Source organism: Sebastes umbrosus, chromosome 12 (genome assembly GCF_015220745.1).
Source record: "Sebastes umbrosus isolate fSebUmb1 chromosome 12, fSebUmb1.pri, whole genome shotgun sequence".
In the NCBI taxonomy this organism is placed as follows: domain Eukaryota; kingdom Metazoa; phylum Chordata; class Actinopteri; order Perciformes; family Sebastidae; genus Sebastes; species Sebastes umbrosus.
In genome coordinates, this window is record NC_051280.1 from 15,849,872 (window position 1) to 15,863,447 (window position 13,576).

Consider the following 13,576-nt stretch of genomic DNA (forward strand, 5'->3'; position numbering starts at 1 on the left):
TTATATCTAGGGAAGCCCGTCTTGCAAAACAGTGTTGGCCGCGGTCGAGCGACGCGGGGGAAACCGTAGCATTGGTCTCCAGGGCCGGAGTCTCTGCTCCTCTGCCTGCTTGCCTTCACTCAGCTCGCTTCACCTCACGTGCATGCGCGCACACTACACATTGCAGGAGAGTTAGTAGCTCTGAGAATATTTAGTGAATGTACAGTTACCGTAATTGAACAAGTTAAGTAGATCTTAAGGGGTACAACACTCCCCTTAATTGACGTATACATTTTGAATATTTGTCAAATCCATCAATTATCAATTTGCGGTTTTATTAACTCTTTATCCATATATTTATTAAGTTCTCACGGGCAAGACTCATATTTTAATATTCGTTTCATTTCATTTCATATTCATTCATTTGTCAATTTGATCAGTTTGGGTTTTCTTTTAAGTTCTTAAAAGGCAAAAAGTAAACCCCTTAAATTGCCTAATTAGATTTTATGGGTGATACATGATTTTCCCCCTTTCCTTAATTTAATCCTGAGATCCAGAGATCCCGTGAATGGTCCATCAGTGAAACCCAACTGCCTTAACCATCATTTACAAACCCCTCTTAAACTGCTGTTATAACAGACTACGTAGTTCCTCCTGCCTAAAAACCTAGAAACCAGTCTTAAAACTAGAAACATACATTTTGGGCCCCAGGTCAGAATAAAACACTAACTCTGGTCAGTAAAATCTGAAATTGTGGTGGTGCCTCAACAGCTGTGGGTCCCTATTTGGTACCAGCTGTCAATTTGTGTATTGCATAGCATTATCGGGATGTCTCAGTCTGCAAATACAGTACTGTATAAACAGTACAGTCTGATATCCAGCCGTTATCTGACTTCTTTGTTGGTACGCAGCAGTTTTGCCACATGGAAAACTCCCAGGCTGTGTCTGGACTGCTGCCCATAAATAGCTCTGCATGATAAACCAGCTCTTTACGACGAATAAGAGATGGAACTGGTACTTGTCCTCCTCCTGGTTGTTACAACGGGTGAGTTCACATTGAACACATTCATGTAGTGTTAGGAATGAATACATGAAGTGAATCTGAAGCAGTGTCTCCCTGTGTTAAAGTGTCTGGGTGTGGAGTACCCAGCTACCAGCCCAACACCAGCAGCCGTGTGGTGAATGGAGAGGAGGCCCGCCCATACAGCTGGCCATGGCAGGTCTCTTTGGAGTCTTTCTTCCCAACTTGTGGAGGAACACTTATTGCTCCTAACTGGGTCCTGACTGCTGCCCACTGCATCACGTGAGGAGAAGCTTATTTGTGTCATTTAACATCTCAGAAAAACAGCAACAACTAAAATAAATGGGGGGCTTACATTTCCACGTTGGACCATATATTTTATTTTTGAAACTTTATTTTCCAATCCAGATTCCACACATACAGGGTGGTTCTTGCTGAGCATGACATGAACAAGGAGGAGGGACCTGAACAGTCAATTATGGTGGCAAAAATGATCATCCATCCCAAATGGAACAACAACTGTGTGTCTTGTGGGTAGGTTATACCATCCCTTCTCGATATAACAACTCCAACGCTCCAGATGTGTGGTGGATTATCAATAACTATTAAATATATAGAATAGAATAGAAAATAATATATCTATATTGTCACTGTACAAGTACAACGAAATTTAAATGCAATCCTTAAAAAGTGCAAGAAACATAGACAATAACGTGCCTCTAAAACTATATATATATATATATAAAAAAATAATAATAATAAAAACACACATACCACACACAAGACATTCACATTCTGCAGGTATTGCACGACTCATATTATTGCACAGTGAATATTTACAAGATGTTCAGGTTTTTGCTTTGTTTAGTATATATATATATATATATATATATATATATAAAACCCTGGCAATTAAAAAAACAAAAAAACAACAAGAATGTTGAGCAGCATTTATTATGTCATTATATAGAGTGACTTTCTCTCAGCAACCCCAACTCTGACTGACTTCTGGGAAATGTACACTTTCTTATCACATTACATGATGCAGGGCTTTATATTGTTTTTTTTAACAAAGTATACATTAGAAATACAGATGGAATTATCATGAATAATATATATATATATATATATATATATATGTATATATGACATATATACATATATATATATTCTAAATGAATACATTCACCTGTAGAAAAAAACAACTCTACAGTTAAATAGACTCTGAGCAATTAAAAAGAATATTATTACTGACATGTTTCATTCTTCATGTTTTATCTGTTATGTAGGAATGACATTGCCCTGCTTAAGCTGGAGAAAAATGCTGTTATCAATGACAAAGTTCAGCCGGCTTGCCTGCCACAGCATGGTGCTTCTCTCGCCCACAACCAGCCCTGCTATGTCACAGGCTGGGGTCGTCTCTACTGTAAGACCTGCCACTAAGTCTGCTGACATCCAGCTTGTGTAAATCAAATATATTTCAAATATTATTCAAATGCCCAGTTGTTATCATGTAATTTTTCTCTTAAGCTGGTGGTCCTCGAGCGACTTTACTACAGCAGGCCCTACTTCCTGTGGTGGATCACACTATCTGTAGTCAAAGTGACTGGTGGGGCAGCTCAGCAAAGACAACTATGGTCTGTGCAGGAGGAGAGAGCAAGTCAGCATGCCACGTGAGGAACAACCACGCAACTCCATGCTTTGTGTGACACAGACAATACCATTTTCCATTGCTCTAATGTCTGCCATGACCTTCCAGGGTGACTCTGGAGGCCCTCTGAACTGTGAGGGCAGAGATGGTAAGTGGTACGTGCAAGGAGTGACTAGTTTTGTGAATGGACTGGGCTGTAATACCCCTCGGAAGCCCACAGTCTTTACCCGTGTGGCCACTTTCATCCCCTGGATCAGCGAGGTGAGGGAAGCCACATGAAAGTAACAATGTAATTATATGCTATTTGTGAAATGTACAAACTAAATCCTGTGTTATTTCCCTTCAGACCATGGTCCAAAACTGAAGTTTCCATAACCAAAGAAGTGACTGGACAATAAACTGTATAACATTTCAGTATTATATTTGTCTTGTATTTCATCAAATATATACAGATTATAAAAATATATAGCATTCATGAAAGAAACAAACACTTTAATCAGTTTAAACAATGTTTGACGTTACAAGGACAGGGTAAAGATAAATCAACATTATTTAACATAGTAAACTTTTCATTATCTATCATGGTAATGCAAAGACTGTATATTTACTGTATTTTATTTGATATTGTTATTTATTTAAACACATTAATGACTTTATTATGAACATATTTAGAAGTAAATGAACTGTAAATGGTTAGTATATCCTTTATAATGCATTCAAAAACAACAGACTAAAGTCAAATTGGAGAGAAATTTGAACATAATGATGGTTGACTGATGGACGGACGCTTAATTCTTCTTTTACCTTTGCAAATAATCAATTAATTAAAAGACATGTCAAAATCTTAACTGTAAATGTGAATTTGGATCAGCAGCTGCTTAAAAAAAACGGATCATTTGACAAGAGGTTTTCATTCAGCAGCCTTGTTTTGTTTTTTTAACCGATTTCAGCAAGCTGTGTCTCAGTCATTGCAACAGCTCCTCATGAAGGCGTCCAGGTGAAGAAGTCGATTCCCTGCAGCTCGTCAGGTAAGTAGTTCTGCTCTACGGGGCCGTTGAAGGCTGGGTTGTATTTGTAGCCTTTAGCGTAGCCCAGTTGTTTCATCAGCTTGGTGGGGGCGTTGCGAAGGTGCAGGGGGACAGACGGTAAGGGGCCTTTGTGGTTCCTCAAACAGGCTTTCACATTATTATAGGCCTTGTAGATATCCACAGATTTGGGTGCTCGTGCCAGATAGACAACACACTGAGCCAGGATCACCTGTTGAGCAGTAACAGAGGTGAAGACACCGGGATACAGGTATCAATCAGGTTGACATGACTCAAAACCATCACTGATTGGTCGGGTAAGCCTACCTCACATTCAGGCATCCCGATGAAGTGACAGGCCTGGAATGCTGACACAGCCTGAGGAAGAGCGGCGGGGTCTGCCAGTCCTGAGAGAGACATGGGACAAGAGACGGACGCCGTCCAGTCAGACTACATTAAAGGAGACATTCTTGCTCAAAATCTTCTCTTTCTCATTTCTGTGTAAGCATTTTATTTCCTGTAATACGTACAAGCTGTCCATGGTCCCGTATAGTGTGCCCGTATATTGGTTAGGCATATACATTTTATTAAGCAATCAGCCAGTCAGATAATATTTGAAGTCTTCAGGTTCATCAGGTTGTTTAAAGAAAGTGATTCTCTTCTCACACAACGGTACAGTGCTGTTGTGAGTAAGAAAGTGCTACAGCAATCACTATGATGTGATTTTACTGTAATTTAGAATCTGCTGTAACTAGTACAATAAAAGCACAATAAATAACTGTAATAAAATCACATAAATCTACATGCAACTGCTGCCTGACAGAATAAGATCAAAATTAATTGATAAAACAACAGAAAAAATGAAGGCTAAATGTTAAACCATAAATTAATTAAATGGAATTTAAAGCTAGGGTTGGTAATCTTAAGAAACTAGCAAGTATAAGCTTGATTTTTAAAATTATCCAACTGAAAAACCCAGCTCAGTGTTTCCAACTCTTTTCCAATGAAAACAGCACTAGCTCCAAAAGTCCCTAAATCTAGCCAGAAAGTCGACAACACTGACAGTCCGTCACTTCCCTCCAAACCCATTTTTCCAAAATTAGCAATATGAACGTAAACATATTACAACAAACATGGCTATTGTTAGAACTCACAGCTGTCAAGCTAGCAGCTTGTGGACGACGGGCAGAGTGCATGCAGGCAGACAGGGAGGTAGGTATACAGACAGGTAGGCCGTCCAATCACATTACATTATTATATTTGGGCCGAATTAAATGACTGGATGGATTTATTACCGTCCTGCGACAGCCACAGAAACTAGATTATTTTTTTCTTATTTGTCAGAGCATTTGATTTATTGATTGCTGTCGGGATGTAATGAAGATTTCAACTAAGATAATGAAAAGAAGATTACCTACTCTAGCTTGAGACTTAATAATAAGATAAATAAGATTTGGCAAGTTATAAACTGGGATTTGGGATGTCAGAAGAAGACAGTCTTCATTCTTGTATGTCATCTTAATGATGTTGTGAGCAGAGGCACAGCCATGCAAAGCCACATGATCAGTAACCTTATAGGTAACCAGTGCTGTGGACTTATTTTTAGAAGTTGACAGCTGCTTAACTGAATAATCATAATACAGTAAATGATCAAAAAATAAATACAAGCTGAGATGATACAATGAATCATTTCACGTACCCACATCCTCGCTGGCAAAGCGGACCAGTCTGCGAGCCACATAGAGAGGACCCTCACCGCCCTCCAGCATGCGGCCCAGCCAGTAGAGAGACGCGTTCTCATCGGAGCCTCTCATAGACTTGTGTAACGCTGAGATGCAGTTGTAATGCTCTTCACCTTTGAGTAACACACAAACAAATACATCACAACACGTGAAGACACATCACTCTTCAGGTGGCATCAACCGTTTTCCAAACCCTTCACAAAGATTGGAAGAAAAAGAATGAAGACTGATGAGACCATATAAAGCCACGATGATAAAAAAGGATACTGTCTCCATTAAGGTCATTAGTTGAGCTGAGGGACAGTTTCATCACCCTGTGAAGCAGGGAACAGTAAATCTCAATCTCTTGGGACAGCTGAGGGGTTGTGTAACAGGACAGCGTAGATGGGATGAAAGAGTGAGCGGCACGGTGGGAAAGTGTAAATGATTGGAGTGCTGAAACTACAGTATAGATATTGTAATTAAAGAAAGAAACATTAAATAAACATTATTACATTAGGTATTGCAGTTAAGAAAATACCAAATGATAGTACTTTCTAGTGTTATGGATGTACAGCACACCAATCTTAAGCACAGGTCATAGTTTTATATATAATTCTGTAAGGACAAAAGGCTCTACTTAAATGTGTGTATTGTGTAACACGTGTAACACTCCTAAGCAACTGTGAGCACGGCTATAAACACCCCCAGGTTATACGCATTGTTGAGGTTGCTTTTTATCTCGTATCATTCAGTGCATTTCATATGAAAGCCTCGTGACAGGAGAGCGATCACAGTTTGTGGAAAGTAATGCGATAGGGCTGTTAAACACAAAACCTTGAGTTATTTGGAGGTCATTTTAAGTGAAGTCATTGGCGGCAGGTGTTGTACTGAAACTGCAGACAGGATTTAAATACGTGGATTTGTGAAATATGTAGCAATGTTAATGTGCAGGAAATACTTGTGTGACACACCCCTTTCATAATCCTAAAACATGCTTCTTGCTTCTGTCCCAGGCCTACTATTACATACAGTACATGGATCCTTTTTAAATGGGCCGTGTCAGTGCTTCAAAATTAGACGGATGTTCTCTAACCTGAAGCACATTTTCCAAATTACAGATTCATTTTATACATTCAGGTGTATTCTGAATGTATAAAGTGATTATAGTCATTACACATTTTTTTAAATAAAAAGGAAACTATAAAAAGTTAAAGAAAAAATGGATTTTGAGGACACCAGGCTTCTTTGATGTAAAAAATTTTAAATTTCTATTAGAGATGAAAATTTCAAGATATTCCCTTAATTGTTTAAAAAAAATAAACCCTGATTTTAAACTACTGCCGTGGCCCATAATCGCCACAATATTCAAGTAAATTTGGTTTTTGAGCAACAGATTTCAATATGAAGTCAGATTTTTCACATGGGTTACCTTTGGTTAGTAATAACTACATAACATTGATAAAACAAGTACATCTGGGCTTACCAGCTTTATCATAGAGAATATGGGACCTCTGAAGACCTTCCTTGACGTGATCCTCCTTCACTAGTATTTCCTGAGAACCATCTCGTCCTGACGGGTCGGGCCGGGTCGAGTTCATCCGAGCCTGAACGGCCAGCTGCAGACCATTAAGTCCTACTCTCGCGTCACCGTCACAAAGGTAGGCGATGGTGTCCAGAGCTTTTTGTTCAATGAAAATCTTTGGCCTAGGAAAGCAGTAATATATATCAGATATAGTGTATCAGTATTTACACTTTCTGTTTTTTTATAAGGAAGCAATACATAAGAAATTAAAATTCCCTGAATGATTAATGATAACATGTATTTCATTGCAATATTAATGTTAATTATTTCTACTCATTTAACTAGTCTGACAATAAAATCACTGCAGAATTATCATGTTACAGATGAGAAAGAAGGAATTCAAGGACGCAGATAAACACCAAGGAAATCAGACATTTACATCAGATGTCCGTGCTGAAGACTTCTTATCATCCTCATCTCAAACTGTCTTCGCTGATGAGCCCCTCTGGAGGGCGCCACTGTTTTTAGCTCCTCAGAGGCCCAAGTGCCTCGAATGGTGACAAAATTTGACCCCTGGGCTGCTCTCTTTAAGTATGCACAGGAAGCATCATTAATACTCCTGGTGCCTTCCTTAATGCGTGCACAATTTTCAGTCTGCTCTGATAACTGCCCAATAATAGCTCTTCTCCAAGTACTACAACAACAACAACAACAACAACACTATAGTGTGTAGGAGATGGTAAATTAAACTTGGAGCATACAGTATTACGTGATTGCCCAGAGATCCTGAGTATAAGAGTTATCAAATTCAAAAATATGTATGAAGAATATACACTCAGTTTCCAGTTTCTCTATTGGGTCATACAGAGAGGTGTTTCTGTTAGTTACCCTACCCTAATTGATAAATAGGCTGGACAAAATAATAGCTGTTAGTATAACGCAAAACAATTCAACAGCACCGACACAAACTACAGCCTTCAAAATGATCATAAAGTTGAGTCAACACCTCTCTAAAAGAGTTTCAATAAAAACATTATAACCTTCATGAAGGTCAGATGTATTGCAGGACTGTTGAATTAGCATTAATTTTAGCGTAGAGTGCCTAATAAACTGCTAATTGAGTGTATTTTCTAATTGTATTCTAAGCTGTGTAGTATCGGTTACCATGGTGATTTATCCCAAATAAAAGTGAGCCAGCTTCATTCTGGTTTAAACCCCAAGTTAGCCGGCTAACCCTTTAATCTCGCAGCATGTTACAGGCCCAGATTTCAGTGCATCCAAAACAAACAAAAATTGGACAAAACTATTTGATTACATCTCTGGAGTTCATCATCTTCATCATCATCACATACCATCTGCAGCCAGCAGTTAACAGCTGTCTTATTGTCCACAACTCATAAGCAAATTCTTTTCTGTCAACATATCAGACCAGACCAGAGTGGAGGGGATTGCTGTGGCTCCAACAGCTACTAGTACACGCCTCCCATATGTTATCTAACTGAACCCACTAAGCCAGGAACAGAAGAAGACAACAGGCCTCCCACTCAAACAAAGTTGTCCGGTGACACCCGGTCATGATTTGTGACACCACTTACTCATGGCCATCTGATTGGTCTTGATCTTCAGGATTTGCTGGATCTTGTCCCAGGACTCTGATCCCCAGCGTGGCCACGGCCCTGTCCAGGATCGAGCCCATCGCCTCCACAGAGAGCTTCTCCAGAACCAGCACCCTGCACCTGCTCAGCAGCGCAGCATTCACCTGGAAGGACGGATTTTCTGTGGTCGCCCCGATCAGAGTCACCGTCCCGCACTCCACGTGAGGAAGGAAGGTGTCCTACAGGTACACACAAATATTGAGAAGGAGAGAGCAAAGCAAACATGGGAGGAAAAAAAACAACAATGACCATCTCTGACGTGACAAGATATCAGGAGTGAGTATTTGTTTCACTACTATTGACTGAGCCTCTTTGCTAGCTAGCATTGGGATTTACTGTCATGTAACAAAAGGCTACACAAAAAAAATTAAAGGTTGAAGAATAGGAAGCAAGCAGAGCCCTGAATGAGTTACTATAAGCTGGCAATTTAACAGAAAAAAAGAGGCTAAACCTCAAATCTAACCCATTTGAAATTTAGTGAATAAGTTATATTACATTAGTGCTACTCATGATTCATGTTCTAAAATTAAATAAAAACAATTAATTATCTGCAAAATCACATGCTATGTATCAATATATTTTTGTGTGAATAAACAGCAGTATGTATCTTTTCGGACGCACTAAGCAGTAATTTATGTCGTCACTTCCTGAGAGCCTCCTTGCCGGTTGGAGACGTGTAACCATGGTAACCCGTGCCAACCTCATGTGACTGAAACACGAAATATATGTTACGCCTAGAAAAGTGAAATCGTATACTTACACTTAAATTGAAGCGTTATTGATGTTACAGAGCTGACCGTCAACAATGTTATGAACGTCACTACCGCATTGCATTGTGGGATATTGATGACCCCGGAGTGTCCAGCATTTGCATACTGTAATATTTCACCTGAAATAGTATGTAATTTGTGTACTATTGGTTTTGTAATAAGGTTTCGGACACTACTAAAAAATTTCACATACTGTTTTAGTACTAAATAGCATGTTAGTGGGGAATTTTGGACGCAGCCTCAGTTTTAGAAGCAAAATACAATCTATTTCTTCTTCTTCTACTGACTCACAAACAATAATATACTTTTCCAAGAATCAAACAAAGGATTTGGTTGGTATCGTTTTAGAGGGGATCTAGTGTGAGTGTTTATTTTGAGTGAGCACATTCTCATAACGGAGCAGTTAAGACAGACTGTAAACAGTATTTTTATCTTTGGACAGAGCCAGGCTAGCTGGTTCCCCTGCTTCCTGTTGTAGGAGCCATGAACGATTTCAGAAAGGAGTAATGTTTGTAGTTATGATAATTAGGGTTATGATGGTTTATATTTTTTGGCATTGGTATTCGTTAGAGTTTGTGATATTGTCATTTATTATTATGTAATCACGATTATTTTCTTTTGATCGTTGTTGATTATTCTGATTTCGTGCACGTTATGTTGATAAAAAAGTTCGAAGATAAAGGAAGATTGAACGAAGTTGATCATTTTCATTAAATATGATTTTGTACAACGTATTTTTTTAATCTCAGTGTATCATTTTAGTAGCACGTCGGACAAGCAAACCGGGCCCGACCTCAGCCTCTCAGCGGCTTTTAGTTTGTTTCCTGAAGTCGCTGCACCAGTCTTTATGCTAAGCTAAGCTAACCATCTCCAGGTTGTAGCTTCAGATCTGACTGACAGACATGAGAGCAGTATCAATCTTCTTATCCAACTCTTAGCAAGAAAGTGAATAAGTATATTTCCCAAAAATGGCAAACTATTCCTTTGACCTATTTGACTCATTTGACAATACAAACACTGGCTGGATTTTGGAGTTGCAGCTTCTAATATAAACACAAACACATCTTTCTGGCTCAATACTCCACCTGTTGGGATTTGTTGAAGCGGTGAATTTCATCAATGAACATGATGGTCTTCCTCTTGCACAGTCGGAGCTCATTCTGCGCCTGCTTGATCACCTCTCGGACATCGCTGGTGGACGCGCTGGTGGCAGACAGATTGACAAAACGAGCTGTTCCCTTCTTTTTACTGCCGCTGGCAATTATGTGAGCCAGAGTGGTCTGAAAGACAACAAAACACATAGAAGGTAATTTGATTAAAACACTTGCAATGTACTTTGGAATCTAAATGGGACAAATTATTAGCACCAGCATGGCATCTTTAATCTCCAGTTTTTGAGTCATTCATTTTTAATTTTCCAGGGGCATATAATGCACCTTCCTTTGAGGGCCTCGTAAATCTCGTCTTCGCTGTAAATCCTCATAACAAGCTCCAAAAATAACCTTTCAATTGTGAAACCTGACCGCTGCAAGACAACTGACAGAGGGAGTTAAAGTGTTACTAAAAGCATGTTGACGACGTCTAAGTATGGCGAGCTGCTGTACAACAATCCAGCATAGTAGCTTGGCATACCTAGGAAGTCATTAACATGCTGTATTCAGCTCTGACAAAGAACAGTTGCAAGCACCAACCTGGCAGCCAGAGAGGGAATAACGTACTCTTTCAACACGCTGTAAAAGTTTCCACTCTCTTTTCATCAAGTGCAAGAGAGGGAAGATCAATGCAAATCTATGCTACTACTAACCTGAGTTATTAATACTTAACTGCTTGTTATAGCTACATAGTGATGAAGTGATGCAAAAATTGACAGACATTTTTAATCATTAATCCTTGGAGTAATTTATCAAGCAAAAAATGCCAAATGTTCACTAGTTCCTTTTTCATATAATTGTAAAATTAAATATCTTATGGCCTTAGAACTGTTGGATGGACCATCATCATTTATGATGTCACCATGGGCTATGGGGAATTGTGATGGACATGTATTTTCTAACATTTTATAGATTAAACAATTAATCAAAAAAATATAGCCTACTGCAATTGCGATATGATTTGCAATAGTAGAGGGAATGATAATTTGTATATCATTATTCTCATTTTCGCTGAAAAACACATTATATTAGTTATTAGTTATCTAGTGAAGCCCGTCTTGCAAAACAGTGTTGGCCGCGATCGGAGGACGCGGGGGAGACCGTAGCTTTGGTCTCCAGGGCCGGAGTCTCTGCTGTACTCTGCTCCGCTGCCTGCTTGCCTTCACTCAGCTCGCTCAACCTCACGTGCATGCGCGCACACTACACACTGCAGGAGAGTTAGTAGCTCTGAGAATATCTAGTGAATGTACAGTGGACGTTTGTGCAGAAATAAATGCTGCAGCTCCTTCAGACCAACAGAGGTTTCCCGTGTCTTGTGAAGTGACGGGGCTCTGCAGCGAGTAACGTTATCATCTCTGACCAAAACTCATTACTTTTAACATTACTGCCAAGCAGGTGAAATATAGAGTGATATTGTGGTTTCAGCTGACGTGTGTCGCCTCACTGTTTTGAGCGATGCTCGTTCATGTCTATGTAGCGCGAGCCCGACGTTGACTTTCGCCACAGGTGTCGCTGTTAACAAGCAATTCTGATTCTTACAAACAGTCCCTTTAAAAACTACTCAAACTAATTAATCGATTATCAAAATAGTTGGCGATTAATTAAATAGTTGACAACTAATTGATTAATCGTTGCAGTTATAGTGTCTGGTAGTTAAACTGTTGAAATGAAAAACATTTGCATTAATAGATTATTGACAGAAGGGCAAGGAATTATGGGTAGGGGATGCTGCGTCATCACTAGTCATCATCACCTTTCCGCATCCAGGTGGTCCCCAGAGGATGAGAGATGGGATCTCCTGGGAGTCCAGAAGTGACCTGAGGAGTGTTTGCTGGCCGACAACTTTACTTTGACCAAAGTATTCCTCCAGTGTGTTTGGTCTCAGCCTCTCCGCCAGAGGCTTGTTTGTGGTCAGCAGAGTCCGGGCTGATAAATCAGTGAAAGTCTGTGTGTTTGATCCAGACGGTTTCAGATCATCTGTACCTGCTGCTGGTCCTGGTTCTTCCTCCTCCTCGCACACCAGACTACGTTTAACTCCCTTGTTGTTGACAGCAGATTGTTGACTTGAACATAAACCATTCCGTTCACTTAGAACTTTACTTTTGTTGGTCTGAAAGAGAGAAAACACCGGAGATGACGGCGCTCCTGCTGTCACCATGGAGATGGAGGAGAACGAGCTGCTGGCCGCGCTGTTGTTGTTGTTGTTGTTGACAACGGGGCTGCTCGGTGGTCCACTAATGCGAGATCTCTTCAGAGGAGGTTCACTTTCCTCTGTTGTCGAAAGACTGCTGCTGTCAGTGTCGCTTTTCAGCAGACACAGGTCGAGGTGTCCGTTAATTGTGGCGGACGTGAAGTCTTTAAAACAAAGGGGACATTGCATTTTGTCCAGTGCTGCTGACATCTCGGCCGCCATGCTGGTTCCCACTAGTGATGGGAATTCCAGCTCTTTTTAGTGAGTCAGATCATTTGGCTCAGCTCAACTAAGAAGAGCCGGCTCTTTCGGCTCCCAAACGGCTCTTCATTTTACCACTTTTGCCTTTTATAATTCAGCCAAATTTAGCTTTAGCTGTTTTGATCTATGATTAGTATATGTGCACATATATCACTTAAAGGGACTGTTTGTAAGAATCAGAAATGCTTGTGAACAGCGACACCTGTGGCCGTTAAGTCAACGAACGCCAACGTCGGGCTCGCGCTTGCTTGCTCTAAATAGACATGAACGAGCATTGCTTAAAACAGTGAGGCAACACACTTCAGCTAAAACCACAATATCACTCTATATTAGCTGACCAGATGAAGGTCTCTCCATGAATCAATGCTGATCCTAGTGTTGGCTTTTCCTGCTTCAGCCTCCGAGGCTGAAGCAGGAAAAGCGGGTCGGTGCCGGGGCTGAAGCAGGAAGAGAAACGTTATCGTCTCCCAACTGCGCCCGCAGGGAGACACCGGCACCCGGTCGGAGACAATAACGTAATTCGCTGCGGAGCCCCGTCACTTCACAAGAAACGGGAAACCTCTGTTGGTCTGGAGGAGCTGCAGCATTTATTTCTGCACAAACGTCCACCGTACATTCACTAGATA

The 13,576-nt window shown here is 40.2% G+C and overlaps 2 protein-coding genes across 2 annotated transcripts; one reads left to right on the forward strand and one right to left on the reverse strand.

Annotated features, from left to right (window-relative positions):
- Nucleotides 1-906: 906 nt before the first annotated feature.
- Nucleotides 907-3,065, forward strand: LOC119499256 (chymotrypsin-like elastase family member 3B). The gene is made up of 7 exons (XM_037788525.1): nucleotides 907-1,024; nucleotides 1,108-1,282; nucleotides 1,409-1,534; nucleotides 2,290-2,426; nucleotides 2,531-2,673; nucleotides 2,760-2,912; nucleotides 2,998-3,065. Exons 1-7 carry the CDS (start codon nucleotides 985-987, stop codon nucleotides 3,013-3,015), a joined length of 792 nt encoding a protein of 263 aa, XP_037644453.1. The 5' UTR covers nucleotides 907-984; the 3' UTR covers nucleotides 3,016-3,065.
- On the reverse strand, nucleotides 3,059-12,938 carry wrnip1 (WRN helicase interacting protein 1). Its single transcript, XM_037788524.1, has 7 exons — nucleotides 12,252-12,938; nucleotides 10,433-10,627; nucleotides 8,518-8,756; nucleotides 6,884-7,104; nucleotides 5,376-5,531; nucleotides 4,004-4,083; nucleotides 3,059-3,908 (listed from the first exon to the last, which is right to left on the reverse strand). The coding sequence occupies exons 1-7, from the start codon at nucleotides 12,909-12,911 to the stop codon at nucleotides 3,633-3,635; spliced, it is 1,827 nt and encodes a 608-aa protein (XP_037644452.1). The 5' UTR covers nucleotides 12,912-12,938; the 3' UTR covers nucleotides 3,059-3,632.
- Nucleotides 12,939-13,576: the final 638 nt, after the last annotated feature.

Excerpts from the sequence above, each read along its gene's own strand:
- LOC119499256 (XM_037788525.1), top strand. The coding sequence starts at position 985 with ATGGAACTGGTACTTGTCCTCCTCCTGGTTGTTACAACGG. Across the intron at positions 1,283-1,408 it reads ACTGCTGCCCACTGCATCAC|ATTCCACACATACAGGGTGG; the intron begins GTGAGGAGAAGC and ends TTTCCAATCCAG. Across the intron at positions 1,535-2,289 it reads AACAACTGTGTGTCTTGTGG|GAATGACATTGCCCTGCTTA; the intron begins GTAGGTTATACC and ends TCTGTTATGTAG.
- wrnip1 (XM_037788524.1), bottom strand. The coding sequence starts at position 12,911 with ATGGCGGCCGAGATGTCAGCAGCACTGGACAAAATGCAATGTCCCCTT. Across the intron at positions 8,757-10,432 it reads GCTTCAACAAATCCCAACAG|GACACCTTCCTTCCTCACGT; the intron begins GTGGAGTATTGA and ends GTGTACCTGTAG. Across the intron at positions 4,084-5,375 it reads CTTTGCCAGCGAGGATGTGG|GACTGGCAGACCCCGCCGCT; the intron begins GTACGTGAAATG and ends TGTCTCTCTCAG.